Here is a 26,960-nt window from a genome sequence, read left to right on the forward strand (position 1 = left end):
TGGGAGTAGGTCTACCGTAGCAGTAGCTCATCTGTACTCACTCTGACGGAGGGGGGCTAACCCACATGGTGCTATGGTTACCAGTGGTGTCATGATTAGTCCAAAGCATTTAGCAAAGGAACTCCAAACGAAAACGTTTTGCAACGAAAACAATACTTTCTATTGGACAAATTCAGGTAGGGTCCTCCCCATTTCATTAGCTTCTGTTTTGTTCTGTTTGTATTCTAGTTAATTCCCCCCTGGGCTTCAGGTGTGTCGAGCTAGTCTGCTATCTTGGTGCTGAGCCGGTGGCTGCAATTACAGGCAAACAGAAAGAGAGGGGAGGGGTTGCGGGGTGAGTCACATACCTCCATCTCAACTGGTTGGGACTGTTAATGATGATTCTGTTCCGTTCATTGGTGGATTGCTGATGCTATGTATTTGCTATTGAGAGGCTTTGAAGACACCGGTCGGCCATATTGACACTCCCCAGTAGGATCAGTCCATAGGAATGAATGGAATTCTACAGTATTTTAATTAAATGTTTCAAGGGCAAAATTACATGTATTTAAGCATGTTCTTGTCATTGAGCGGATAGTAACATTAGTCATCTAAAAAAATTATACTTTAAAAGGAAGATCAATATTTGTATTTTATTATTTGTATGTTTAGCTCAAATAATATAATTTAATTTAAAAATATGCATTAAGGTGTCTGTAATAGAATAAATATGGCAAAAACAAAAGTACACGTTAATACATCAATTTCTAAAGCTTCCAAAATATTTATTGTAAATGGTGGGGGAATGCCAAGATGAAGGCATGGTGTCTTCTACACAGCGCCCACTATCAGTCATCTAGTGTATATAAACAATTGGTTTCGCTGTATCCTCCACAACCTTCTAAGGTAGAACTATTCTTCTGAGACAGCAAAATATATAAAAACACGTTTTATATCAGATGGCTGTCTATCCTGTCTTTCTGTTTATAATCTAATGTTACACTGTAGGTTTTGCAGAATATATTGTTGTTGACTCCAGGTATTTGCCCCTCTATTTCTTCAAGTGATATTCTGATTTAGATTTTTTTTTTCTGGTTGGATTCAGTCTCTCCCCTTTAACTGTGCTAATTGCACAATTTTTATTAACTCTGATGATCAGCGATTGAGTCTGTTGGACAGGATCAGTTTGAGCAAAGTGAGATGTAGAATCACTGTTCTAAAAATAGTATTCTCTGCCAAATAATAGGCTTTGCGCAATTAAGACTCTTTCCTACTCCTAACCTGGTTTAGGAGATCCCCCCCACCACCAAACACTCACGCACAACCAGACATTGAATGATTCATTGGAGACAGCTTGCTCAATTGAAGAGCATTACCTAGAAGTTTCTGCCTGCAGCAAACCCAGTGGATAATGCTGGAAATACTGGTCAAAGATAAATTAAATTAAATAATAAAATGTAAAAAACGCCTGGCCATATTTGTAACAACATACCTCCTTATCTTCCTCACCATCATCATCATTGGAGTTGAAAGGCAATATCTTGTTGTTCCAGGGGAGCCCTGTTAGTGAATGCATTCAGTGATGAATCTATTCATTTTAGGCCTATAAACAAACCAACCAGGACACATTTTAGTGGCCTAATCGTGCATGCTGCTTGCTCAACCGCAGTAAGGGATCGGGAGTTATTGACAAAAGTCTAAAATGCTCCGTTCTGTGTATTTTCAGAGTGAATGAACATCTTAAATAAGCAGGCTACATGTAACCAAACAGTTTCGCTAGAGTGGAGACTCGAATAAGGTGTTTCTGTATTTGGAACCAGAGCTCTAGAGCGTTTCGCGGCAGGTTGACATGATGCAATTTTACAACATCCAGAGTCTTGCTTTCACTAATGAAGCAACCCGCTATATGCACAGAGAGAGAGAGAGAGAGAGAGAGAGAGAGAGAGAGAGAGAGAGAGAGAGATTATAAACAGCGTAGTGGTAGAAATTACCCATAGAGACATCTGTGAAGTCTCTATGGGTAATTATATGGGTAATATTATATATGAAACTTCAGGTAGCTCAGAAAAACACGTTGCACACATTACAACGAAAATGACATTTCCACGACTTTAGAAAAAGCCAAATAAACAACCAAACGACATGGGTTCGTTTGCAAGGCACTACGAACGACTAAGCCGTCCCTGATGTGGACAGACTTGATTATAAAGGTGAGAGACATACATATTCAAACGTATGTGTTTTAAAGGAGGACGTAAACACGGTGAGGAAATACTCCTTCTAAATGATGTGACCATGTGGACTGTGTTTCTCTCCGGCGCTGTCAGTACAACAACAAAAAGGCATCCTCCTCAACAGTTGCAGTGCAACTGTTTCAACCGTGTCTTGAGTACACGTTGTAAATGTAAGTTCCTGGGCTGCTGTCTCCCCCTATGGGCATGTACATTTTTAGCCAGTAAAACAATAATTGACTTGGTATGAATCGAATAAACATTATTATATGTCTTAGTAACTTATCTGTTGTGGCCTTTGTTTTGCCGCACGTAAAAATAGCCTATGGGCGGGGTCACTACAGAATATCATAGATTGTATGAAATACTTGCGATATGGGATTTCTCGTGCACACAATTTCAGTTATAATGGACAGGTTACTGCTAGACCTATTTGCATGACTTCATCCCCAATGGGGTTTTTTCGTCAACTATTTGCTTTTTATTTTCCGTTTTCACTGGTTTAACTTTGAAGGTGCGAGTAAAAAAAACGTGAATCGCCTGGTCTGTGATTTAAGCACATAAACACATCTTTAAAAACCTAAATCTATTTCAGTGCGTGAATTATTATGCCTATATCAATATTGTACACGACATGTAGAAATGTATATGCATAGCCTGTGTGTGTGTGTGTGTGTGTGTGTGTGTGTGTGTGTGGTGGAGGGAGGGATCAAATTCCTTCAGTTCGTCATTCTCAGTCGGTCGACCAATCATATTCGTGTATTCTCGGGCATTCTGTAGCCGCACAGTAACTCACTTATAAAGTCCGCTTGCAAAGGATTTCAGTTCAAAGCACGTACACGTTTTGGGGATACTATTTGACTGGATCATTTTCTCTTTTTACCTAAAAGTTACAGCAAACTATCAGCTGTTGCTCGAGTGTGGAGACGCCTGCAAACAAGACAAGGTTATTATACAATTTTTCAGAAAGACATATGCATAAAAACATTATTTCTCCCAACGGCGTTGTGCAGTTGACAGCCTCTTTGCAGGAGCAAAGAGCGTCTACTGTTACTTTTTCTCCACTTTTGGACATTTGAAAGACTTTGGCCGTACTTTCATATTTCGTGCGTAATTGTTAGACAACATTTTTCGTATGAATCTACTCGACCCCTTCTTGAAAATGACAGACGAACAAGACAAATGTCTCTCAGACGCACCGAGTCCGAGCATGTCAGAGGACTCTGTGGGATCTCCGTGCCCGTCCGGGTCTGGCTCCGACACCGAGAACACCAGACCGTCAGAGAACGGACTGCTGATGGGTCCGGACGGTCCCCTCGTCGAGTTCAAGAAGGACGACGATGACAAATTCCCCGTATGCATCCGCGACGCGGTGTCCCAGGTCCTGAAAGGCTACGACTGGACCCTGGTGCCAATGCCAGTCCGAATGAACGGATCTAGTAAGAACAAGCCCCACGTCAAGAGACCGATGAACGCGTTTATGGTTTGGGCGCAAGCCGCCCGGAGAAAGCTGGCTGATCAGTACCCGCATCTCCATAACGCTGAGCTGAGCAAAACTCTGGGGAAACTGTGGAGGTGAGTCTCAGTACTCTCTATCATTACTCCCACATTTGTATTTCGAGTGGCAACGCGTCTGTGGTTTTATTACTGAAACAAGTTTCTACTCCATTCTACTTTTACGCATGCCTTTTACGCACACATGTTAACTCGACACTGTGATCTTACGTAATTGAACCTTTGAAATAAAAAAGGTATGTTATCCTGCTTTAAAATAGGAAACTATTTTGCTGTCAATTTAATATTTTATTTACTCATGTATCCATTTGCCTTTTACGCACAGGCTACTCAATGAGGGTGAGAAGCGTCCGTTCGTGGAGGAGGCAGAGCGATTGAGGGTACAGCACAAGAAAGACCACCCCGACTACAAGTACCAGCCCCGGCGGAGGAAGTCCATGAAGAACGGACAAAGCGAGTCTGATGACGGCAGCGAGCAGACGCACATATCGCCAGGCGCGATCTTCAAGGTGCTCCAGCAAGCTGACTCTCCAGCCTCTAGCATGGGAGAGATGCACTCCCCCGGAGAACACTCCGGTAAGAAGAGAGATAATGCTTTGTGCCTATTGCAATGGTCTCATTCAGCATGTGTTCATCAATGTATACACAGTATTTGACACATTTACTGCTGCTCGACTTTTTATAACAATACATGTGTGTGAAGGTATATTATGTGAACAGTTTAAGAGTAATACTATCAGATATGTTCTCTGTGAGTTTAACTTGGTATCTAGATTAATTTGACCTCTTGCAAGGCTCTTATGTTTTCCTATTCAATTACATCCACGGGTCTGCTCTTGCTCTGAGATTTGCATTGCAGAAAGCCTATATGTATTCTATATGTAACCCATTCTCTCCCTCGCTCTCTTAGGCCAGTCCCAAGGGCCCCCCACCCCTCCTACCACCCCCCCTACCAAGACGGACATCCAGGTGGGCAAGGTGGACCTGAAGCGGGAGGGTCGCCCCTTACATGAAGGCACGGGTCGCCAGCTCAACATCGACTTCCGGGACGTGGACATCGGCGAGCTGAGTAGCGACGTCATCTCTCACATCGAGACCTTCGATGTCAACGAGTTTGATCAGTACCTGCCTCCCAACGGTCACCCAGGTGCTCCTGGCACTGCCACTGGCCAAGTCTCCTACACCGGTACCTACGGCATCAGCAGCTCTGTGGTCAGCCAGGCAGCAGGGGGTGCCACAGGGCACAGCTGGATGACCAAGAGCCAGCAGCAGCAGCAGCAGCAGCAGCACTCCTTGACCACACTGGGTAGTGGAGGGGAGCAGGGCCAGAACCAGAGGACCCCCACACACATCAAGACAGAGCAGCTGAGCCCCAGCCACTACAACGATCAGCAGAGCTCCTCCCCTCCGCAGCACGTCAACTACGGCTCCTTCAACCTGCAGCACTTCAGCTCGTCCTCCTACCCCTCCATCACCCGGGGCCAGTATGACTTTTCTGACCACCAGGGCGGCACCAACTCCTACTATAGCCACACAGCCGGGGGCCAGGGCTCAGGGCTCTACTCCTTCAGCAGCTACATGAGCCCCAGCCAGAGGCCCATGTACACCCCCATCGCAGACACAACTGGGGTGCCCTCCGTACCCCAGACCCACAGTCCCCAGCATCACTGGGACCAGCAGCCAGTGTACACACAGCTCTCCCGGCCCTGAGGACACAATCATCTACACGAACACACACTTACATAGACTGATAGGCATGTCCATCTTGCAGAGGGAGACTTTGTCACAACATTCCAACATTAGTTCCCAGGAAACAGACACTTGAATTTCCAACAGAAGAAGAACACGACAGAGTAGGTGAAGGAGAGCTGGACCTGTAGGAACTGAAACTAGATCAGAATAGCTCACAAAAGGCCTTTTTAATTTTTATTTGATGAAATATATTTTTTAGCAAGAACAGAAAAAAGCATTGAGAAATCCTCTGTGAGGACTTATTAAATTGTTGATATTTTTAATAGGTACTGTGTATGTTTTCTTACCTTTTTTACTCTGGCAGTTTGTTTTTTGGGGGGATATTTTTGTAGAAAAAAGCTTTATTTGTATCCAGTTCTGCAGGAAACCACTCTCAGTAGTGCAGTTCTCTATTCCATGGCTTCAATTCTCTGGTGAAATTTTGTACAGGCAGTAAAACTCTATCCTTTTTTGGTTGTGTTTGTTTCCTGCAGTGCATTCTGCTTACAGTATATGTTCTGTGCTATCGAACAAAATAAATTACATTTGTATTTGTGCAGTTTAGGGTTTCTCCATCAATGATTTCTCATGATTATAACACGTTCTTAGATGTAAGAGACACATGCTGTGAATGGCAACGAAAGAAGTTTTGACGTTATCGTTTTGTGCAGGAATATTCCAGCCTTTTGCACCATTCGTGCCTAGTATATCAGAGGTTGGGTGGAAGGGTGTTTGTGGGTGTGCTACAGCACATATTATAGAAGAGAGAAGCCACAGCTGAGATTACACTTACCGTCTGACAGCGTGTGTTTGACAGCCACAGGAAGTGCCCTTTGACCTCTCGGGTGTCCCCTGCAGTCCATCACCACACCAGTGTCATTTTACAGCCCTCCTGCCTGCTCCGACCCCCTCTGTCTTAACCCTTTAATTTATTTTTTTTAATTATTATTTAGCATTTTCTTCTTTAATTGATACTTTTTACAACAAATTAATTTGTCTTAAAAATAAATTATCTTCTGGATATTAAATGTCATATAAATCTGTCTTTTTAGCCGAGTGGGTACTTTAAAAATGGTACAAACAGTAATCATATTTTATTTATCGTATGTAAAATGTTTTATTTGTCATCTTTTTGCTATCTAGTTGTGTACGGATTATTTTTAATTGTGAATTTCTTGAGTTTGGATTCTAAACTATGGCTGAAAGAACTGGAAATACGATTTTTTTTCTCATATGGACAAAGTTTTTACAGTTATTGTTATGCTGTGGCTGATATGCTTTATTAGAGGTACGTACCAGCATTCCTGTCTTCTCTGAGGAACAGTTCTTTTCTACTTCCTGCCACATACTATCTCAGTAATGATGTTTCTTTCTAATGCGTCTGAAGGACTTCTCGTTTTCTTCAGCTAGCTTAACATGTTACTGTACTTTCTTAAAAATAAGCTTACCTTTTGTATTGTATTTGCAATAAAAGAGAAAATACTTTCGAAACAAAATGGTTGCTGATATTTTATTGCACATAACATGACCTACTTATTAAATAGGGTTGGGGGACAAACACTCTCTAGTTAAATGGATAAGCATTATGTTACATAACATGGCATCTATATTTTGGAATTCATAACATTTATACCAACCATAACGTTTAACATTTATCCCCCCACATTCTGAAATTGCTGCACTTCCCCCCAGTTTTATCATTGGAAAGTGATATAAAATGAGGCAACCGTGTGTTTTAGGACCATGAGGATGCCTCCGAGCGGTCGGGCAGGCTGTTAGGAGTGCTTATTCGACTGGATAAAAATAAAAAAATGTATATATTATGTCCCCCCCACTTCTAAAAAAAAAAAAAAAAAAGTTGTGCCCCTGATACCAACCCAATATCAACATCATCGTTTTATTGAGACAGAGAGGTAGACAGAAAGAGTTAAAGATGAAGACACTGAAAGAAAGGCTCTTTTTCTCATTTATTTTCTCATGCTTTCTCTTCTGTCAGCTGTCGCAGCAGGGGGTCCCTCCCTCCCTCCAGTCTGCATGTTGTTAGACTCTGGATCTTTGCTGGGGGAGGCTACTCGGCAGAAAAACAGTAAAACCGTGAAAAAAACTAGAATTAATTTCAAATTTAAAGCAGGGGACTTTGCGTCCCTGCCAAAGCTCTCTTTGCTGCCATCCTTTAAAGGTCAAATGAAGGAAATGTTGACTAGCATCACCACACCAGTGAACTAAGTGCCATTTTCTTATTTTTTAATACTATAAATCACACCTTTTGGAAGCTATTGTCATTGTTGAAACCACAATGTAATAGTATATACACATGGCATAGGATGGCCATAAAACGATTTGATCCATGTTATTGTATGTTTTTAATATCAGCATCATTATCAGCCTCATTGTTTGACCCAATTTAGTTTTATATGGCCTCCATCCTTGTTTTTGATCCATCTAATCCTTTGCATCTTTTTGAGAGATGTTGATTCTGGCAACTGTGTTTTTTTGTTTGTTTTTACTTTGCAAACATCATGCAAAGCCAAATCCCCCGTGGCTTAGGGTAGAGAAATGAGAGTGACATCGACATTGCGTTCGGCCTTTTAGTGTAAGAGAAAAATGGCACTTGCTAAAGTGAAACTACCACTGTATCTGAAGTATCCACTTGCCCTTGTATGTAATGTAATTACCATACTATTGTGCTGTCAATGACATGTACATAGTTATTATTATTATCATATTACATGATCTTGCTGTACACTTATGATCTTGCTGTACACAAACTCATTGGCTGATCAAGGTGGGAGGAGATTATCTAGCACCTATATCCAGCAATCCGATTGGAAGACAGTTTGGCACCAGACAGGTAGGAAAGAGGGGAGACAGAGAAGAGAGGGAACATTGAGCAACAGAAAGGGTGTGAGAGGGAGAGAGATGACTTCAGTTGAAAGCAGCAGCAGGACACATCTGAAAAAGACATCAGTATCCCTGCTCTTCTAACGGGGAAATTGTAGGACTTGGGAGTGGACATATGACAGGTACTAAACGATATCTTAACCGCCATTGATAAAAAAACATTACTGTGCAGCCGTATTCATTGATCTGGCCAAGGCTTTCGACTCTGTCAATCAAAACATCCTCATCGGCAGACTCGACAGCCTTGGTTTCTCAAATGATTGCCTCGCCTGGTTCACCAACTACTTCTCTGATAGAGTTCAGTGTGCCAAATCGGAGGGTCTGTTGTCCGGAACTCTGGCAGTCTCTATGGGGGTGCCACAGGGTTCAATTCTTGGACCAACTCTATTCTCTGTATACATCAATGATGTCGCTCTTGCTGCTTGTGAGTCTCTGATCCACCTCTACGCAGACGACACCATTCTGGATACTTCTGGCCCTTCTTTGGACACAACCCTCCAGGCAAGCTTCAATGCCATACAACTCTCCTTCCGTGGCCTCCAGTTGCTCTTAAATACAAGTAAAACTAAATGCATGCTCTTCAACCGATCGCTGCCTGCACCTGCCCGCCTGTCCAACATCACTACTCTGGACTGCTCTGACTTAGAATACGTGGACAACTACAAATACCTGGGTGTCTGGTTAGACTGTAAACTCTCCTTCCAGACCCACATCAAACATCTCCAATCCAAAGTTAAATCTAGAATTGGCTTCCTATTTCGCAACAAAGCATCCTTCACTCATGCTGCCAAACATACCCTTGTAAAACTGACCATGCTACCAATCCTCAACTTCGGCGATGTCATTTACAAAATAGCCTCCAACACCCTACTCAACAAATTGGATGCAGTCTATCACAGTGCCATCCGTTTTGTCACCAAAGCCCCATATACTACCCACCATTGCGACCTGTATGCTCTCGTTGGCTGGCCCTCGCTTCATACTCGTCGCCAAACCCACTGGCTCCATGTCATCTACAAGACTCTGCTAGGTAAAGTCCCCCCTTATCTCAGCTCGCTGGTCACCATAGCATCACACACCTGTAGCACACGCTCCAGCAGGTATATCTCTCTGGTCATCCCCAAAACCAATTATTTATTTGGCCGCCTCTCCTTCCAGTTCTCTGCTGCCAATGACTGGAACGAACTACAAAAATCTCTGAAACTGGAAACACTTATCTCCCTCACTAGCTTTAAGCTCCAGCTGTCAGAGCAGCTCACAGATTACTGCACATGTACATAGCCCACCTATAATTTAGCCCAAACAACTACCTCTTTCCCTACTGTATTTATTTTATTTATTTATTTATTTTGCTCCTTTGCACCCCATTCTTTTTATTTCTACTTTGCACATTCTTCCACTGCAAATCTAACATTCCAGTGTTTTACTTGCTATATTGTATTTACTTTGCCACCATGGCCTTTTTTTGCCTTTACCTCCCTTATCTCACCTCATTTGCTCACATCGTACATAGACTTGTTTCTACTGTATTATTGACTGTATGTTTGTTTTACTCCATGTGTAACTCTGTGTCGTTGTATGTGTCGAACTGCTTTGCTTTATCTTGGCCAGGTTGCAATTGTAAATGAGAACTTGTTCTCAACTTGCCTACCTGGTTAAATAAAGGTGAAATAAAAAATAATAATACATTTTTTTTTACACGTGTGTTTTCCCCGCCAGTGCGGTCCCAGGCCAAGTCACATGCTAGGGTGTATGGGCTCAGTCCCAACAGCGCACTGAAATAAGATGAATGGGCTTGCCCTGTGACAAGACATGTTGCTTAGCATAATCCTCAACCCATCAACCAATCTTTATCGGGCTGCCTTGTCGGCGTAGACCTATGCCTTATTTCTGACCAATCGTAGTGCGAGTAGAGCATGACCATATGCAGCTGTCCAATCCAATCCTCCAACGAGAAGAGACTCAGTAGCGTAGATCTGTTAACTATAGAAATCATCACTCCAGCTATGGAGTTCCCATGTTGCTTTGTGTGTTAAGTATGACAGTGTAAAAACATTTTTATTATGGAAATAGTTACATTTATTTGATTGGCACCACCGCTTGAAAGGGGAACTCAGGGCAACTCAAGAGACTGAGATCACGGGTGACTAACCAGAAACCTAACCGTTTGAGTGGAACTAATCATATAGTCAGCTGCTCTGAGGGACAGGTCTAACTACAGCCCCACTACTGATAACCATACGATACCCTATAGCCATGATACTGGTGACAGTGAAGGACCAAATCAAATCAAATGTATTTATAAAGCCCTTCTTACATCAGCAGATGTCACAGAAACCCAGCCTGAAACTGCAAGCAATGCAGATGTAGAAGCATGTTGGCAATGAAAAAAGTCCCTAGAAAGGCAGGAACCTAGGAAGAAACCTAGAGAGGGGTGGATACTGCCCCCTAGTCACAAAAGGCTAGGAAGAAACCTAGAGAGGGGTGGCCAGTCCTCTTCTGGCTGTGCTAGGTGGAGATGATAAGAGTGCATGGACATTATTAAAGCCAGATCCTTATTCAAGATGTTCAAGAGTTCATAGATGACCAGCAGGGTCAAATAATAATCACAGTGGTTGTAGAGGGTGCAACAGGTCAGCACCTCAGGAGTAAATGTCAGTTGGCTTTTCATAGCCGCGCAATCAGAGGTCGAGACAGCTGGTGTGGTAGAGAGAGAGAGAGAGAGAGAGAGAGAGAGAGAGAGAGAGAGAGAGAGAGGGGAGGGAGAAGAAGGGATAAAGAGAGAGAGAGTGTCGAAAACAGCAGGTCCAGGACAAGGTAGCATGTCCGGTGAACAGGTCAGGGTTCCATAGCCGCAGGCAGAACAGTTGTAACTGTAGCAGCAGCACAACAAGGTAGAACGTCTGGTGAGCAGGTCAGAATTCTATAGCCACAGGCAAAACAACAGAAACTGGATCAGCAACAAGACCAGGTAGATTGGGGACAACCAGGAGTCATCAGGCCAGGTAGTCCCGAGGCATGGTCTTAGGGCTCAGGTGGGAGAGGGGGGGGATTAGAGGGGGGATTAGAGGGGGGGGTTAGAGTGAGCATACTTAAATTCACACAGGACACCAGATAAGACAGGAGAATTTCACCAGATAGGACAGACTGACCCTAGCCCTCCAGACCATAGACTATTTCAGCATAGATACTGGAGGCTGAGACGGGGGGGTTGGTGGATACTGTGGCCCTGTAGGTACAGGGCCAAACAGGCAGGATATAACCCCACCCACTTTGCCAAAGCACAGCCCCCACACCACTAGAGGGATATCAATAGACCATCAACATACAGTACTACGAGACAAGGCTGAGACAAGGCCCACGAAGATCTCCTCCCCCGCACAATCCAGAAGGGGGGTGCAAAACGGACAGAAAGATCACTTCAGTGACTCAACCCACTCAAGTCGAATATAGCAAAAAGCCACATCAGTTCCTGTTCACTTCAGGATCTCTGGTTGAGTAGAAAGGAAGTTGGCTGGGTCTGAAAAGCTCCCAAGGCACCTATTGGTGGTGGAGGGAGTGAGTTACCCCCTAACAAAGAAAATGCCATCTTAAATTATATCCATTATGATTGTGTCAATAGGCTTGTGCAGCATTCAACTCGCACAGACACACAAACCTTCTCTCCATCTTTATATGTACTGTGTCCTATAATTACCCCAACATTCATCTAGCACAGACACACAAACCTTCTCTCCATCTTTATATGTACTGTGTCCTATAATTACCCCAGCGTTCATCTAGCACAGACACACAAACCTTCTCTCCATCTTTATATGTACTGTGTCCTATAATTACCCCAGAGTTCATCTAGCACAGACACACAAACCTTCTCTCCATCTTTATATGTACTGTGTCCTATAATTACCCCAGAGTTCATCTAGCACAGACACACAAACCTTCTCTCCATCTTTATATGTACTGTGTCCTATAATTACCCCAGAGTTCATCTAGCACAGACACACAAACCTTCTCTCCATCTTTATATGTACTGTGTCCTATAATTACCCCAGAGTTCATCTAGCACAGACACACAAACCTTCTCTCCATCTTTATATGTACTGTGTCCTATAATTACCCCAGAGTTCATCTAGCACAGACACACAAACCTTCTCTCCATCTTTATATGTACTGTGTCCTATAATTACCCCAGAGTTCATCTAGCACAGACACACAAACCTTCTCTCCATCTTTATATGTACTGTGTCCTATAATTACCCCAGAGTTCATCTAGCACAGACACACAAACCTTCTCTCCATCTTTATATGTACTGTGTCCTATAATTACCCCAGCGTTCATCTAGCACAGACACACAAACCTTCTCTCCATCTTTATATGTACTGTGTCCTATAATTACCCCATTTCTGAGTTATGCGCTAGCTAACTGTGTGGGTGCAGAGCACATGACGGACTGGGTGAGGACCAGACCCCAAACTTGGCTCATGCACACACACACTCTTACACACACACACACACACACACACACACTTCCCAGAGGCCTGCAACAGCGGCGGAAGCAGGGACACTGGGTTTGGAGTGGCTCAATCCGTGGGCAGTTTTCCCAGGAGAAGTCCATTAATATTCCGAACAGACGTCTCTATGGTAATCTGCCCCCTCCGAGCCCAATGGGTGGTCCTTTTAAATGCAAAATTCCTCACAATAAGAGCGAGATCCTGCCAACTTCCAACCCTTGGAAACTGAACGGCTATAGAATGCACAAATAAATAGATGAATAAGTGATTGGTTTTATGTGGGGAAAATACCAACAGAAATTGTGGAAATATTAATAAGTTGTTAACCCTTAGCCAACAGTCTTCGCACCCCCGTGGAAATCTAATTAACATAATACAATATCCCCATCAAAATCCGTCTGTTTAAGCTAGAGATATCAGTTGTTTTGCATGGGCTGCGTCTCAATCCCCCATATCCGCCGATAGTGCCCCCCTGCAACTGCAGTGAAATGTGGCAATGCTAGAGCGATGTTTGTCAGACCATGAGACACCCCAAAAATCGGCCTTCTCACAAAAACCTCTGTAGCGTCTGAACGGTCTGGCATGCACGAACACGATGGCGTTCTCCGTTTTGCTCTAGGACACCCACAAGTCTCACAAGAGTCATTCTGAAGGTCCCCGGTACCATTTAAAAAATGAATGGAAGTACAGTCTATTTAATTTATTGCCCAAAATATGGTGATAAATACATGTAAATAATATATATATATATATATATATATATATATATATATATATATATATATATATTTTCCTGATCTTTCTTATATCTCTCAGATATAGGACAGACACTTCAGAACAAATTTCCTTCAGATTTTTGGGGGGACTGTTACAGGGTTTCTTCTTCCTCCACTGAGGAGGAGTAGTAAGGAAGGATCGGAGGACCAAAATGCAGCGTGGTATGTATCCATAATGTAATTTAATGGAAAATGAATACAAAATACAAAAGAACAAGAGAATCAAAATGAAAACCGAAACAGTCCCAAATGCTGCAAACACTGAAACGGAAAAATAATCACCCACAAATCAAGGGTGAAAACAGGCTGCCTAAGTATGGTTCTCAATCAGGGACAACGATTGACAGCTGCCTCTTTTTGAGAACCATACCAGACCAAACACAGAAATACCAACTCATAGAAAAACAAACAAAGACAACCCACCCAACTCACGCCCTGACCATACTTAAACAAAGACAACCCACCCAACTCACGCCCTGACCATACTTAAACAAAGACAACCCACCCAACTCACGCCCTGACCATACTTAAACAAAGACAACCCACCCAACTCACGCCCTGACCTGACCATACTAAAACAAAGACAACCCACCCAACTCACGCCCTGACCATACTTAAACAAAGACAACCCACCCAACTCACGCCCTGACCATACTTAAACAAAGACAACCCACCCAACTCACGCCCTGACCATACTTAAACAAAGACAACCCACCCAACTCACGCCCTGACCATACTAAAACAAAGACAACCCACCCAACTCACGCCCTGACCATACTTAAACAAAGACAACCCACCCAACTCACGCCCTGACCATACTTAAACAAAGACAACCCACCCAACTCACGCCCTGACCATACTTAAACAAAGACATAACAAAAGAACTAAGGTCAGAACATGACAGGGACTATCTGTTGTTCCAAGCGATATTTTATTTAATGTGTTTCTATTGGCTAATAGCGGTAATGCCAAATTCAATGTTTCATCCAGTAATTTTCAATACATTTTTTATACCTTGAGGGGTCCCCAATTCAAAATCAAATAGTTAAATGAGCCTTGGTATGACCATCTTAAAACAATTCCATATAGCTACAGTACTGTAATTAGCCTTTAACTGCTTATGTATGAGAAAACGTTGACTAAATAAGAAAATGTCCTAATGAAATAAACATATAATCGGTGTTCCATGGCCTAATAATAATAATAACTAAACAAATAAAAATTGTTAACCATTTTTAAAACTTTTATTTTTATTTTTAAACAATACAAAGTCTGAAGTGAACTCATTAAAACAATGGGAAGTAGCATTTAAGAATTCAGTAACAACCCTAAGGGCAAACTTATTTGCTTATGTTGTTGTGCAAAGCCCACTGTATGAAAATCACATTGACTTTATGACGCTCTTGGGCTGTATTACTTACTGTATTCAGTCCAGTTCTCTTCACATTATCCAACTGCTTTCTGCTGTTGGCAACTTCCCCGTTCCCCCACCCCCTCTTGGAAACATTTAACCCCTCTGTCCCAGGGATGTTATCCCCACTGCCCCCTCATTGCAGCAGGCCACTGTCATTGTCCCTAGGGACCAGCACAATGGGGGCGACTTGACCCCCCCCCCATTTCCCCTCCTTTCAAAATGGCCTGGCCTCCAGAAGGCACTGCCTGGACACAGAGGAAACTTACAGGCTTTTTTACTGCACTTTGCACAGAGGCCTATGGAGAGGGCCGCTGGTCTCCCACGGCAACAGACACCCACACGAGCCAGAAGCAGTAGCCTATTAGACCAAAGTCTGGATATTGTGAGGACCATCAGGTGCTAGGCCTGTTTTTGTCTGGGCTCTTACACATGTGGTAGGATTTATAGGGTCTTGGTCCTTTTTGCTCTGTTTCTTACAATGTGGCTTTGAAAATCCTTGCTTGTTGGGGGTTGCATTAGGGTGGTTTGTTTGAGTCCTGGAGCTGTGATGGTTCAACAGAGCCCACGGCATTTTCTTTTGAGGAGCTTTGCCAGCATCATGATGGTACCTAGCTACCATAACTGAAAGTTAGCTAACTACTGTACCAGGATGTTAGCTAACTTGTGTACCAGGATGTTAGCTAACTACTGTACTAGGGCGTTATGTAGCTAGTGTACCAGGAAGTTAGCTAGTTAGTATACCAGGAAGTTAGCCAGCTAGTATACCAGGAAGTAAGCTAGTTACTGTAACAGAAAGTTAGCTAGCTAGTATGCCAGGAATTAGCTAGTTAGTATACCAGGAAGTTAGCTAGCTTGTATACCAGGAAGTTAGCTAGCTTGTATACCAGGACGTTAGCTAGCTACTGTACCTGGAAGTTCCAAACCCTTCTCCCCCTGTTTCTCTGTATCAATTCTGATAAAACTTGAGAGCGGACTGAACTTTTTAGAATTGACATTCAACTTCTGTTTTGGGTCATAGCTCCCTATCCAGAAAGATAGGTCAGAGATTAGTCAGAAGATAGCTTTATGGGGAAATGTTGCAGCGAGGGAGTAGGGTGAGAGGAGGAATTAGGGGGGCTCTTGGGGACTCTGAATGTTTGGGCGAGGGTCTAACACCATGACAAGTGCTGGGGTTTTCTGTGCTTTAGGAGTTAAGACAAATGGTCAATGGTAAATATCCCTGAGTTATTTCACAGTCGCCCAGCATTTCCCAAAAGACAGGCAGACCAGGGACCTGGCAGTGCTCTCCCAGGACTGGAGTTTATGGAGAGGAAAGACACACACACACACACACACACACACACACACACACACACACACACACACACACACACACACACACACACACACACACACACACACACACACTCTCCCCCTTGCTGTAGCCATATATCTCTTTCACTCTTGCCAAATCTGACCATTTATTGCTTTCATTCCTAGTCTGATTCCTTAACTTACTGTTCATACTTTTGCATGGTGTGGGCTGTTCCTCTTTAACCCACCAACCTACAACTTACTCCAACACCCTTCCCCCTTCATACACCCTCAAACACCCACTGACAGACAGTCACACACAAACTCAGCCACCACATGAAACCATGGGTTGTTGTCCTTATAGATCAGTTGGGGTTTGGACTCTTGACATTTCCTATACATCACTATGGCTGAACCCAGTCTGTGTGGCTCTGGGTAGCCACATTTAGCCTCTGGTTCTGTACCGGATCTGTGGGTTCTGCTCACCACCTGGTATACTGCACTGCACCAGCGGCCCCATCAGAGGAGTGTGTGTGTGTGTGTGTGTGTGTGTGTGTGTGTGTGTGTGTGTGTGTGTGTGTGTGTGTGTGTGTGTGTGTGTGTGTGTGTGTGTGTGTGTGTGTGTGTGTGTGTGTGTTAGAGAGTCTGTGTGTGTGTGGGAGGAGGGATATGTAAACTTTGTTATAGTATCTATGTGCCACTGACACGGCCTGCAACGAAAACATGCGGTCTCTCCTTCACTGCAGCCGAGGTGAGTAAGACATTTAAACGTGTTAACCCTCGCAAGGCTGCAGGCCCAGACGGCATCCCCAGCCGCGCCCTCAGAGCATGCGCAGACCAGCTGGCCGGTGTGTTTACGGACATATTCAATCAATCCCTATACCAGTCTGCTGTTCCCACATGCTTCAAGAGGGCCACCATTGTTCCTGTTCCCAAGAAAGCTAAGGTAACTGAGCTAAACGACTACCGCCCCGTAGCACTCACTTCCGTCATCATGAAGTGCTTTGAGAGACTAGTCAAGGACCATATCACCTCCACCCTACCTGACACCCTAGACCCACTCCAATTTGCTTACCGCCCAAATAGGTCCACAGACGATGCAATCTCAACCACACTGCACACTGCCCTAACCCACCTGGACAAGAGGAATACCTATGTGAGAATGCTGTTCATCGACTACAGCTCGGCATTCAACACCATAGTACCCTCCAAGCTCGTCATCAAGCTCGAGACCCTGGGTCTCGCCCCGCCCTGTGCAACTGGGTACTGGACTTCCTGACGGGCCGCCCCCAGGTGGTGAGGGTAGGCAACAACATCTCCTCCCCGCTGATCCTCAACACGGGGGCCCCACAAGGGTGCGTTCTGAGCCCTCTCCTGTACTCCCTGTTCACCCACGACTGCGTGGCCATGCACGCCTCCAACTCAATCATCAAGTTTGCGGACGACACAACAGTGGTAGGCTTGATTACCAACAACGACGAGACGGCCTACAGGGAGGAGGTGAGGGCCCTCGGAGTGTGGTGTCAGGAAAATAACCTCACACTCAACGTCAACAAAACTAAGGAGATGATTGTGGACTTCAGGAAACAGCAGAGGGAACACCCCTATCCACATCGATGGATCAGTAGTGGAGAGGGTAGCAAGTTTTAAGTTCCTCGGCATACACATCACAGACAAACTGAATTGGTCCACTCACTCTGACAGCGTCGTGAAGAAGGCGCAGCAGCGCCTCTTCAACCTCAGGAGGCTGAAGAAATTCGGCTTGTCACCAAAAGCACTCACAAACTTCTACAGATGCACAATCGAGAGCATCCTGGCGGGCTGTATCACCGCCTGGTACGGCAACTGCTCCGCCCTCAACCGTAAGGCTCTCCAGAGGGTAGTGAGGTCTGCACAACGCATCACCGGGGCAAACTACCTGCCCTCCAGGACACCTACACCACCCGATGTTACAGGAAGGCCATAAAGATCATCAAGGACATCAACCACCCGAACCACTGCCTGTTCACCCCGCTATCATCCAGAAGGCGAGGTCAGTACAGGTGCATCAAAGCTGGGACCGAGAGACTGAAAACAGCTTCTACCTCAAGGCCATCAGACTGTTAAACAGCCACCACTAACATTGAATGACTGCTGCCAACACACTGTCATTGACACTGACCCAACTCCAGCCACTTTAATAATGGGAATTGATGGGAAATGATGTAAATATATCACTAGCCACTTTAAACAATGCTACCTTATATAATGTTACTTACCCTACATTATTCATCTCATATGCATATGTATATACTGTACTCTAGATCATCGACTGCATTCTTATGTCACTAGCCACTTTAACTATGCCACTTTGTTTACTTTGTCTACATACTCATCTCATATGTATATACTGTACTCGATACCATCTACTGTATGCTGCTCTGTACCATCACTCATTCATATATCCTTATGTACATATTCCTTATCCCCTTACACTGTGTATAAGACAGTAGTTTTGGAATTGTTAGTTAGATTACTTGTTGGTTATCACTGCATTGTCGGAACTAGAAGCACAAGCATTTCGCTACACTCGCATTAACATCTGCTAACCATGTGTATGTGACAAATAAAATTTGATTTGATTGGATTTATGGTATCTGGTATTGCACACACACACGTTGATCAAACAGCACAGAGTTATCACAGTGCTAGCACCCTCCAGCCCTTCAAAAAAGGAGCTTATTGCTATCGTACGACAGTGGTACAGGGCTCTGAATCACGCTATGGTAATTCCTTAACGTTTTTTAGAGCGAGTAAGGATCGATCAGAGAGTGACTGAATTGGAAGTAGGCCAACATGTCTTCAGCAGTCACTCCGTGCGGAGATAAGACATTAACCAAAGCAGGACTGTCTCATCTTTGTAATGTGCCTGATCTTTATTGGCTGTATTTTCATGGAATTACACCAATGTCGAGAGAAATGCCTCTTATACAATCCAAACCTTAGCGTAGGCATATTACTCTGTAATGACTAATGACAACATAATGGCAGAATAAATCATTCAGAAGAGTGAAAAAAAAGAAGCAATGGCCTCAACATTTTTGATGCACCAAAAAACTATTCCCAATGATATTTATCCTGTTATTTCAACACTTGATATAACTACAGTGATGTGATGCCGAGGGAGTGGAGCATTCCTCCGTTCTGACTGCACAGTCTCAGTCTAACTAACAAGACCTGCCACATGGGAAAAGATGCGAGAGAGAGAAAGAGAGAGAAGTGAGAGAGAGAGAAAAAGAGAGAGAGAAAGAGAAAAAGAGAGTAGGGGGGAGAGAGAGCACAAGCCAAAGGAGAGAGGAAGAGAGATGTGAGAAACGGAGTTTGTTAGAGTCTGCTAATGCAGCGTTAGAGGACGGCTCTGTTTTTTACATTGAGGAATGAAGTTCAATAACCTGCTGTGAAATTCTAGTAGAGGAGTCTGAGCGATGGAGGACAGAGACAGCGAGACACCGACAGACAGGATTGAGGGATAAAAACTCCAAACAGTCTACCCGACCGCTTGAAGGCATCCGCATGGTCCTAAAGCACACTGTTGCCCTGTTTTGTATCACATTACAATGACAAAACTTGGGTGGACAAAAATGCAATTTCCCAGTGTGGGGGGGGACATGTACCCCCTGTCTCCAATGAAAGCTGCACCCCTGGGAATAAGTGTAGCAGATATTACACCACCTAAGCATGGTGGGTGGGAACTCTTTCCATTAAAATACAACACACGGGTACTTTAACCTTTGGTGGGAGCTTGCAACCTGGTTCACACAGGAGACTGAGACGGGAATAACATACTACAAGGTCTCTTTTTAAAACATGATCGCAAATATTAAAAGGTACTTGGAAAAAGGAAAAATAATCAAGTATTGAAAGCTCCCACTGTGATGTAGGCCTGTAGTGCAGATTCAGTTGTAGTGCACTCAATGGGCCGTGGCAAGAGATCAGAGTTCTGGAGGAGTAGCGTCAAAGCCACCTGTAACATCCTCATAAGAACTGCAAGACAGAAAATGGGTGAAAGTATGATGTCTGAATCATTGACAACCTCTGTTTGTAAGTCTATAGCAGGGCTCTCAACCCCTCTTCCTGGAAAGCTGCCATCCTGTAGGTTCACTTCAACCTTAATCTAGCACACCTGATTCTAACAATTAGCTGGTTGATAAGCTGAACCTGCCAAAAGAGTGCAAAGCTGTCATCAAGGAAAGGGGTGGCTATTTGAAGAATCTCAAATATAAAATGTATTTTGATTTGTTTAACACTTTTCTGGTTACTACATGATTCCATATGTGTTATTTCATAGTTTTGATGTCTTCACTATTATTCTACAATGTAGAAAATAGTAAAAATAAAGAAAAACCCTTGAATGAGTAGTTGTTCTACCATTTTTGACCGGTAGTGTAAGTCAAAACTGTAACTTGGCCACTCAGGAACATTTACTGTCTACTTGATGAGCAACTCCAGCGTAGATTTGTCCTTGTGTTTTAGGTTATTGTCCTGCTGAAAGGTGAATTAATCTCCCAGTGTCTGGTGGAAAGCAAACTGAACCAGGTTTTCCTCTAGGATTTTCTCTGTGCTTAGCTCCATTTAGTTTATTTTTATCCTGAAAAACCCCACATTCCTTAACAATTACAAGCATACCCATGACATGATGCAGCCACCACCATGCTTGAAAATATGGAGAGATGCTACTCAGTAATGTGTTGTATTGGATTTGCCTCAAACATAACACTTTGTATTCAGGACAAAAAGTGAATTGCTTTGCCACATTTTTTTGCAGTATTACTTTAATGCCTTATTGCAAATTTTTGTTGTTGTACAGGCTTCCTTCTTTTCACTCAGTCTATTAGGTTAGTATTGTGGAGTAACTACAATGTTGTTGATCCATCCTCAGTTTTCTCCTCCTTTAAACTCTGTAACTGTTTTAAAGTCACCATTGGCCTTGTTGTGAAATGCCTGAGCGGTTTCCTTCCTCTCTGGCTACTGAGTTAGGAAGGATGACTGTATCTTTCTAGTGACTGGGTGTATTTATAGACCATCCAAAGTGTAATGAATAACTTCATCATGCTCAAAGGGACATTCAATGTCTGTTTTTTGTTCTTTTCTTTCTTCATCTACCAATAGGTGCCCTTCTTTCAGAGGCATTGGAAAACCTCCCTGGTCTTTGTGGTTGAATCTGTGTCTGAAATTCATTGCTCGACTGAGGGACTTTACAGATAATTGTTTGTGTGGGGTACAGAGATTAGGTAGTCATTCACAAATCATGTTTAGCACTTATTGCACACAGAGTGAGTCCATGCAACTTATAATGTGACTTGTTAAGCACATGTTTCTGCTGAACATATTTCCTGCTTGCCATAACAAAGGGCTTGAATTTCAGCTTTTCATTTTTCATTCATTTGTAAACATTTAGAAAAACTTAACTCCACTTTGACATTATGGGGTATTATTGTGTGTAGGCCAGTGACCAAAAATAGCAATTTAATTCATTTTAAATTCAAGCTGAGACACAACAAAATGTGGGAAAAGTCAAGGGGTGTGAATACTTTCCGAAGGTAAAAATGTATTTCTTTGGACTCATACCTTATATTGTTCAGTTGCAGTCTTTCTCAAATTTGCATCATGTTACGACAAAAAATCCACTTAATTATATTATTATAATTTCCTGCATGCGGTAGATATGCCTGTCTTCAGTTGGTAAAGACTGAAGTCACACCGTGTAGTGATTGTGTGGCTAAGGCTAGAGGTTGGAATTTGGTGGCCCTCAAGGACCAGGTGAAGGTGGTCTATAAACACTAGAACAATCTAAGGGCCTGGGAAAGGGCTGACTTCCCCTGGGTTGGTGGTTGACCAGGGGACCTGAGCAAACTTCAAATTACCTATCTGTGAGCTGTCAAACACTAGACCGACGTGTTCCCAGTCAAGCCTAACCCCTGACTATCGAATACCCAGCTGGTCTGTGGTGCTGCAACACTCATGACTCATGTCTTTCTCACTCTGATTACTCTCTTTTCCCCCTGCCCTTTGCCCCTTCCTTGCTCCTCTATCCTCTCTACCTGACTACGTGATATAGAGCTTCAACCAGGAAGTTACTTTTTCATAGTCACATCCGGCCTTAGCTGTACTCCATCTAGTCACAACCCTCTACCCTCTCAATATGTATCTATCAATTCCGCACTCTCTCCTCTACCCTCTCTTTCTCTCATCTACCCTCTCTCCTCTACCCTCTCCCTCTACCCTCTCCCTCTCCCCTTTCTCCTTCTCCACTACACTTTCTCCTCTACCCTCTCCCTCTCCCCTTTCTCCTTCTCCACTACCCTCTCCCCTATCTCTTTATCCTCTACAGTTTCTCTCTCTCCTTTACCCTCACTCTTCTACCCTCTCCCTCTAACCTTTCTCTCTCTCCTTTACCCTCTCTCTTCTACCCTCTCCCTCTAACCTTTCTCTCTCTCCTTTACCCTCTCTCCTCTACCCTCTCCCTGTACTCTTTCTCCTTCTCTTCTACCCTTTCTCTATCTCTTCTACCCTCTCCCTCTCCCCTTTCTCCGACTCCACTACCCTCTCCCCTATCTGTTTATCCTCTACAGTTTCTCTCTCTCCTTTACCCTCACTCTTCTACCCTCTCCCTCTAACCTTGCTCTCTCTCCTTTACCCTCTCTCTTCTACCCTCTCCCCCTAACCTTTCTCTATCTCCTCTACCCTCTCCCTCTCCCCTTTCTCCTTCTCCTCTACCCTCTCCCCTATCTCTTTATCCTCTACAGTTTCTCTCTCTCCTTTACCCTCACTCTTCTACCCTCTCCCTCTAACCTTGCTCTCTCTCCTTTACCCTCTCTCTTCTACCCCTCTCCCCTAACCTTTCTCTATCTCCCTCTACCCTCTCCCTCTCCCCTTTCTCCTTCTCCTCTACCCTCTCCCCTATCTCTTTATCCTCTACAGTTTCTCTCTCTCCTTTACCCTCACTCTTCTACCCTCTCCCTCTAACCTTGCTCTCTCTCCTACCCTCCCTCTCCTCTACCCTCTCCCTCTCCCCTTTATACTTCTCCTCTACCCTCTCCCCTATCTCTTTATCCTCTACAGTTTCTCTCTCTCCTTTACCCTCACTCTTCTACCCTCTCCCTCTAACCTTGCTCTCTCTCCTTTACCTCTCTCTTCTACCCTCTCCCCCTAACCTTTCTCTATCTCCTCTACCCTCTCCCTCTCCCTTTCTCCTTCTCCTCTACCCTCTCCCCTATCTCTTTATCCTCTACAGTTTCTCTCTCTCCTTTACCCTCACTCTTCTACCCTCTCCCTCTAACCTTGCTCTCTCTCCTTTACCCTCTCTCTTCTACCCTCTCCCCTAACCTTTCTCTATCTCCTCTACCCTCTCCCTCTCCCCCTTTCTCCTTCTCCTCTACCCTCTCCCCTATCTCTTTATCCTCTACAGTTTCTCTCTCTCCTTTACCCTCACTCTTCTACCCTCTCCCTCTAACCTTGCTCTCTCTCCTCTACCCTCTCCCTCTCCCCTTTATACTTCTCCTCTACCCTCTCCCCTATCTCTTTATCCTCTACAGTTTCTCTCTCTCCTTTACCCTCACTCTTCTACCCTCTCCCTCTAACCTTGCTCTCTCTCCTTTACCCTCTCTCTTCTACCCTCTCCCCTAACCTTTCTATCTCCTCTACCCTCTCCCTCTCCCCTTTCTCCTTCTCCTCTACCCTCTCCCCTATCTCTTTATCCTCTACAGTTTCTCTCTCTCCTTTACCCTCACTCTTCTACCCTCTCCCTCTAACCTTGCTCTCTCTCCTTTACCCTCTCTCTTCTACCCTCTCCCTCTACTCTTTCTCCTTCTCCTCTATACTCTCCCTCTACCCTTTCTCCATCTCCATTACTCTCTCCCTCTCACTCTACCCTTTCTCCTTCTCTTCTACCCTCGCCCTCTACTATTTCTCCTTCTCCTCTACCCTCTCCTCTACCCACTCCCTTTACCCTTTCTCCTTCTCCTCTACCCTCTACATTTTCTGCTATCCCATGCATCAACCCTGCAACCTCGTCTTGCCCCTCTGTCTCTCTCATCTTCTCCTATCTGTCCCTTTCTCAATCTGTGTCTATCTATTCCCCTCTCTCTCTCCTCTACCAACTCTCCTCTACATTTTCTCATTCTCCTCTACCTCTACCCTTTCTACTTCTCATCTACCCTCTCCCTCTCCCTCTACCCTTTCTTCTTCTCCTCTACCTTCTCCCTCTCACTCTATCCTTTCTCCTTCTCTTCAACCCTCTCTCTCTTTTTTCTCCTCTACCTTCTGGTGTTTCTCCTTCTCCTCTACCCCTTTTCTCTCTCCTCTACCCTCTCCCTCTACTGTTTATCCTTCACCTCTACCCTTTTTCTCTCTCCTCTACCATCTCCTTCTACCCTTTCTCCTTCTCCTCTACCCTCTTCCTCTCCCTCTACCCTTTCTCCTTCTCCTCTACCATCTCCTTCAACCCTTTCTCCTTCTCCTCTACCCTCTTCCTCTCCCTCTACCCTTTCTCCTTCTCATCTACCTTCTCCCTCTACCCTTTCCCCTTCTCCTCTACCCTACCCTCTCCCTCTACCCTTTCTCATCTACCTTCTCCCTCTACCCTTTCTCCTTCTCCTCTACCCTACCCTCTCCCTCTACCCTTTCTCCTTCTCATCTACCTTCTCCCTCTACCCTTTCCCCTTCTCCTCTACCCTACCCTCTCCCTCTACCCTTTCTCATCTACCTTCTCCCTCTACCCTTTCTCCTTCTCCTCTACCCTACCCTCTCCCTCTACCCTTTCTCCTTCTCCTCTACCCTACCCTCTCCCTCTACCCTTTCTCCTTCTCATCTACCTTCTCCCTCTACATTTTCCCCTTCTACTCTACCCTACCCTCTCCCTCTACCCTTTCTCCTTCTCATCTACCTTCTCCCTCTACCCTTTCTCCTTCTCCTCTACCCTCTCCCTCTACCATTTCTCCTTCTCCTCTACCCTCTACCCTTTCTCATCTACCTTCTCCCTCTACCCTTTCTCCTTCTCCTCTACCCTACCCTCTCCCTCTACCCTTTCTCCTTCTCATCTACCTTCTCCCTCTACCCTTTCCCCTTCTCCTCTACCCTACCCTCTCCCTCTACCCTTTCTCATCTACCTTCTCCCTCTACCCTTTCTCCTTCTCCTCTACCCTACCCTCTCCCTCTACCCTTTCTCCTTCTCCTCTACCCTACCCTCTCCCTCTACCCTTTCTCCTTCTCATCTACCTTCTCCCTCTACCCTTTCTCCTTCTCCTCTACCCTACCCTCTCCCTCTACCCTTTCTCCTTCTCCTCTACCCTCTCCCTCTACCCTTTCTCCTTCTCCTCTACCCTACCCTCTCCCTCTACCCTTTCTCCTTCTCCTCTACCCTCTCCCTCTACCCTTTCTCCTTCTCCTCTACCCTCTCCCCTTTCTCCTTATCTTTCACAGTCTCCCTTTACCCCTATAGGCTCATATTGCTGACCTCAGCCCTCCTGGCAGCAGAGGCACGGGCAGGCAGGCAGGCAGGCAGGCAGGCAGGCAGGCAGGCAGGCAGGCAGCGGTAACATTTGGTCAACAGATTTCCCTCTCTGCCTTCCTCTCCCCTCATAGAGTTCACTCAGCACAGAGAGAAACGGATGGTGATGGGCAAAAGAAGAGATTGGGTTAACGTGTTTGAGGACAAGATCAGACAGTCACAATCACACAGTTACTTTATCAGACCACATCCAGGTGGAAAGAATATCAGACAGACAGATAAGTAGAAAAACTGGGGGTGACTTAGAGAGGGAGAGTTTGAGAGGGAGGAGAAGCTGAGAGATATAAAGGAAGAGATGAGAGATTCCCCACAGGAATAAGATCTACCATCCCTGCTTGGAGTGGGAGGAGGACCTGCCGGGAGGTAAAAAGACGAGTCATACTGTTGCAATCTTATCTCGTGGTCATTAATTGTATTCTGCTGTTTCTTCCTCCTCTTCCTGCAACGTGTGTACAGATGTATGATCTTAATTTGACCACCCTGTTGCAGGCAACTCAACATTAGAAAGGTGTTTCTATTGTTTGGTATACTCTGTGTATTATAATCCACATAATAATTCACATTTCCCTGCCGTAACAAACTGGCTCAAATTAAGATCCAACATCTGTAGAACACTTCCCTCACTCCTGAGCTTTCAACACACCAAGACCAAGGACATCCTTCATAGTACCCTACAGGATGGGTGGTTATATTGTAGCTCTCAGAACACCTCCGATATAGAGAACAATACAGACAATTTATAAATAAATGTACTTTGCAATGAATCAATTGACTTATTAAACGCCTCCCATACATGTGCCTGACGTCCGGTAATGTCTGAGGCTGGAAGCAACAGGTCAGCTGTCAGAACACCATCAAGCTCAGCGTAGAGTGATAAGGACAGGGGGAATGGGGGTTAGTATGAAGGTGTAGAGGAATTCAGGGGTGAAGTGACCCCCCCCACACCTCCCCGTCAGGAAACCTCTGGTCCCCTGAGTGGAAATCAGAGCTCTCATCCCTCTCTGCTGCATGTTGTGGTGAGATCCCCCTGTCTCCTCCCTCCTCGCCCCTCCAGAGTCCCT

At 44.6% G+C, this 26,960-nt stretch overlaps 1 protein-coding gene across 1 annotated transcript; it reads left to right on the forward strand.

The window, feature by feature from the left end:
• The first annotated feature begins 3,024 nt into the window (after window positions 1-3,024).
• On the forward strand, window positions 3,025-6,477 carry LOC115106413 (transcription factor Sox-9-A-like). The gene is made up of 3 exons (XM_029629126.2): window positions 3,025-3,785; window positions 4,051-4,301; window positions 4,636-6,477. Exons 1-3 carry the CDS (start codon window positions 3,346-3,348, stop codon window positions 5,433-5,435), a joined length of 1,491 nt encoding a protein of 496 aa, XP_029484986.1. The 5' UTR covers window positions 3,025-3,345; the 3' UTR covers window positions 5,436-6,477.
• Window positions 6,478-26,960: the final 20,483 nt, after the last annotated feature.

The sequence above is a fragment of the Oncorhynchus nerka genome, linkage group LG23, assembly GCF_034236695.1.
Source record: "Oncorhynchus nerka isolate Pitt River linkage group LG23, Oner_Uvic_2.0, whole genome shotgun sequence".
In the NCBI taxonomy this organism is placed as follows: Eukaryota; Metazoa; Chordata; class Actinopteri; order Salmoniformes; family Salmonidae; genus Oncorhynchus; species Oncorhynchus nerka.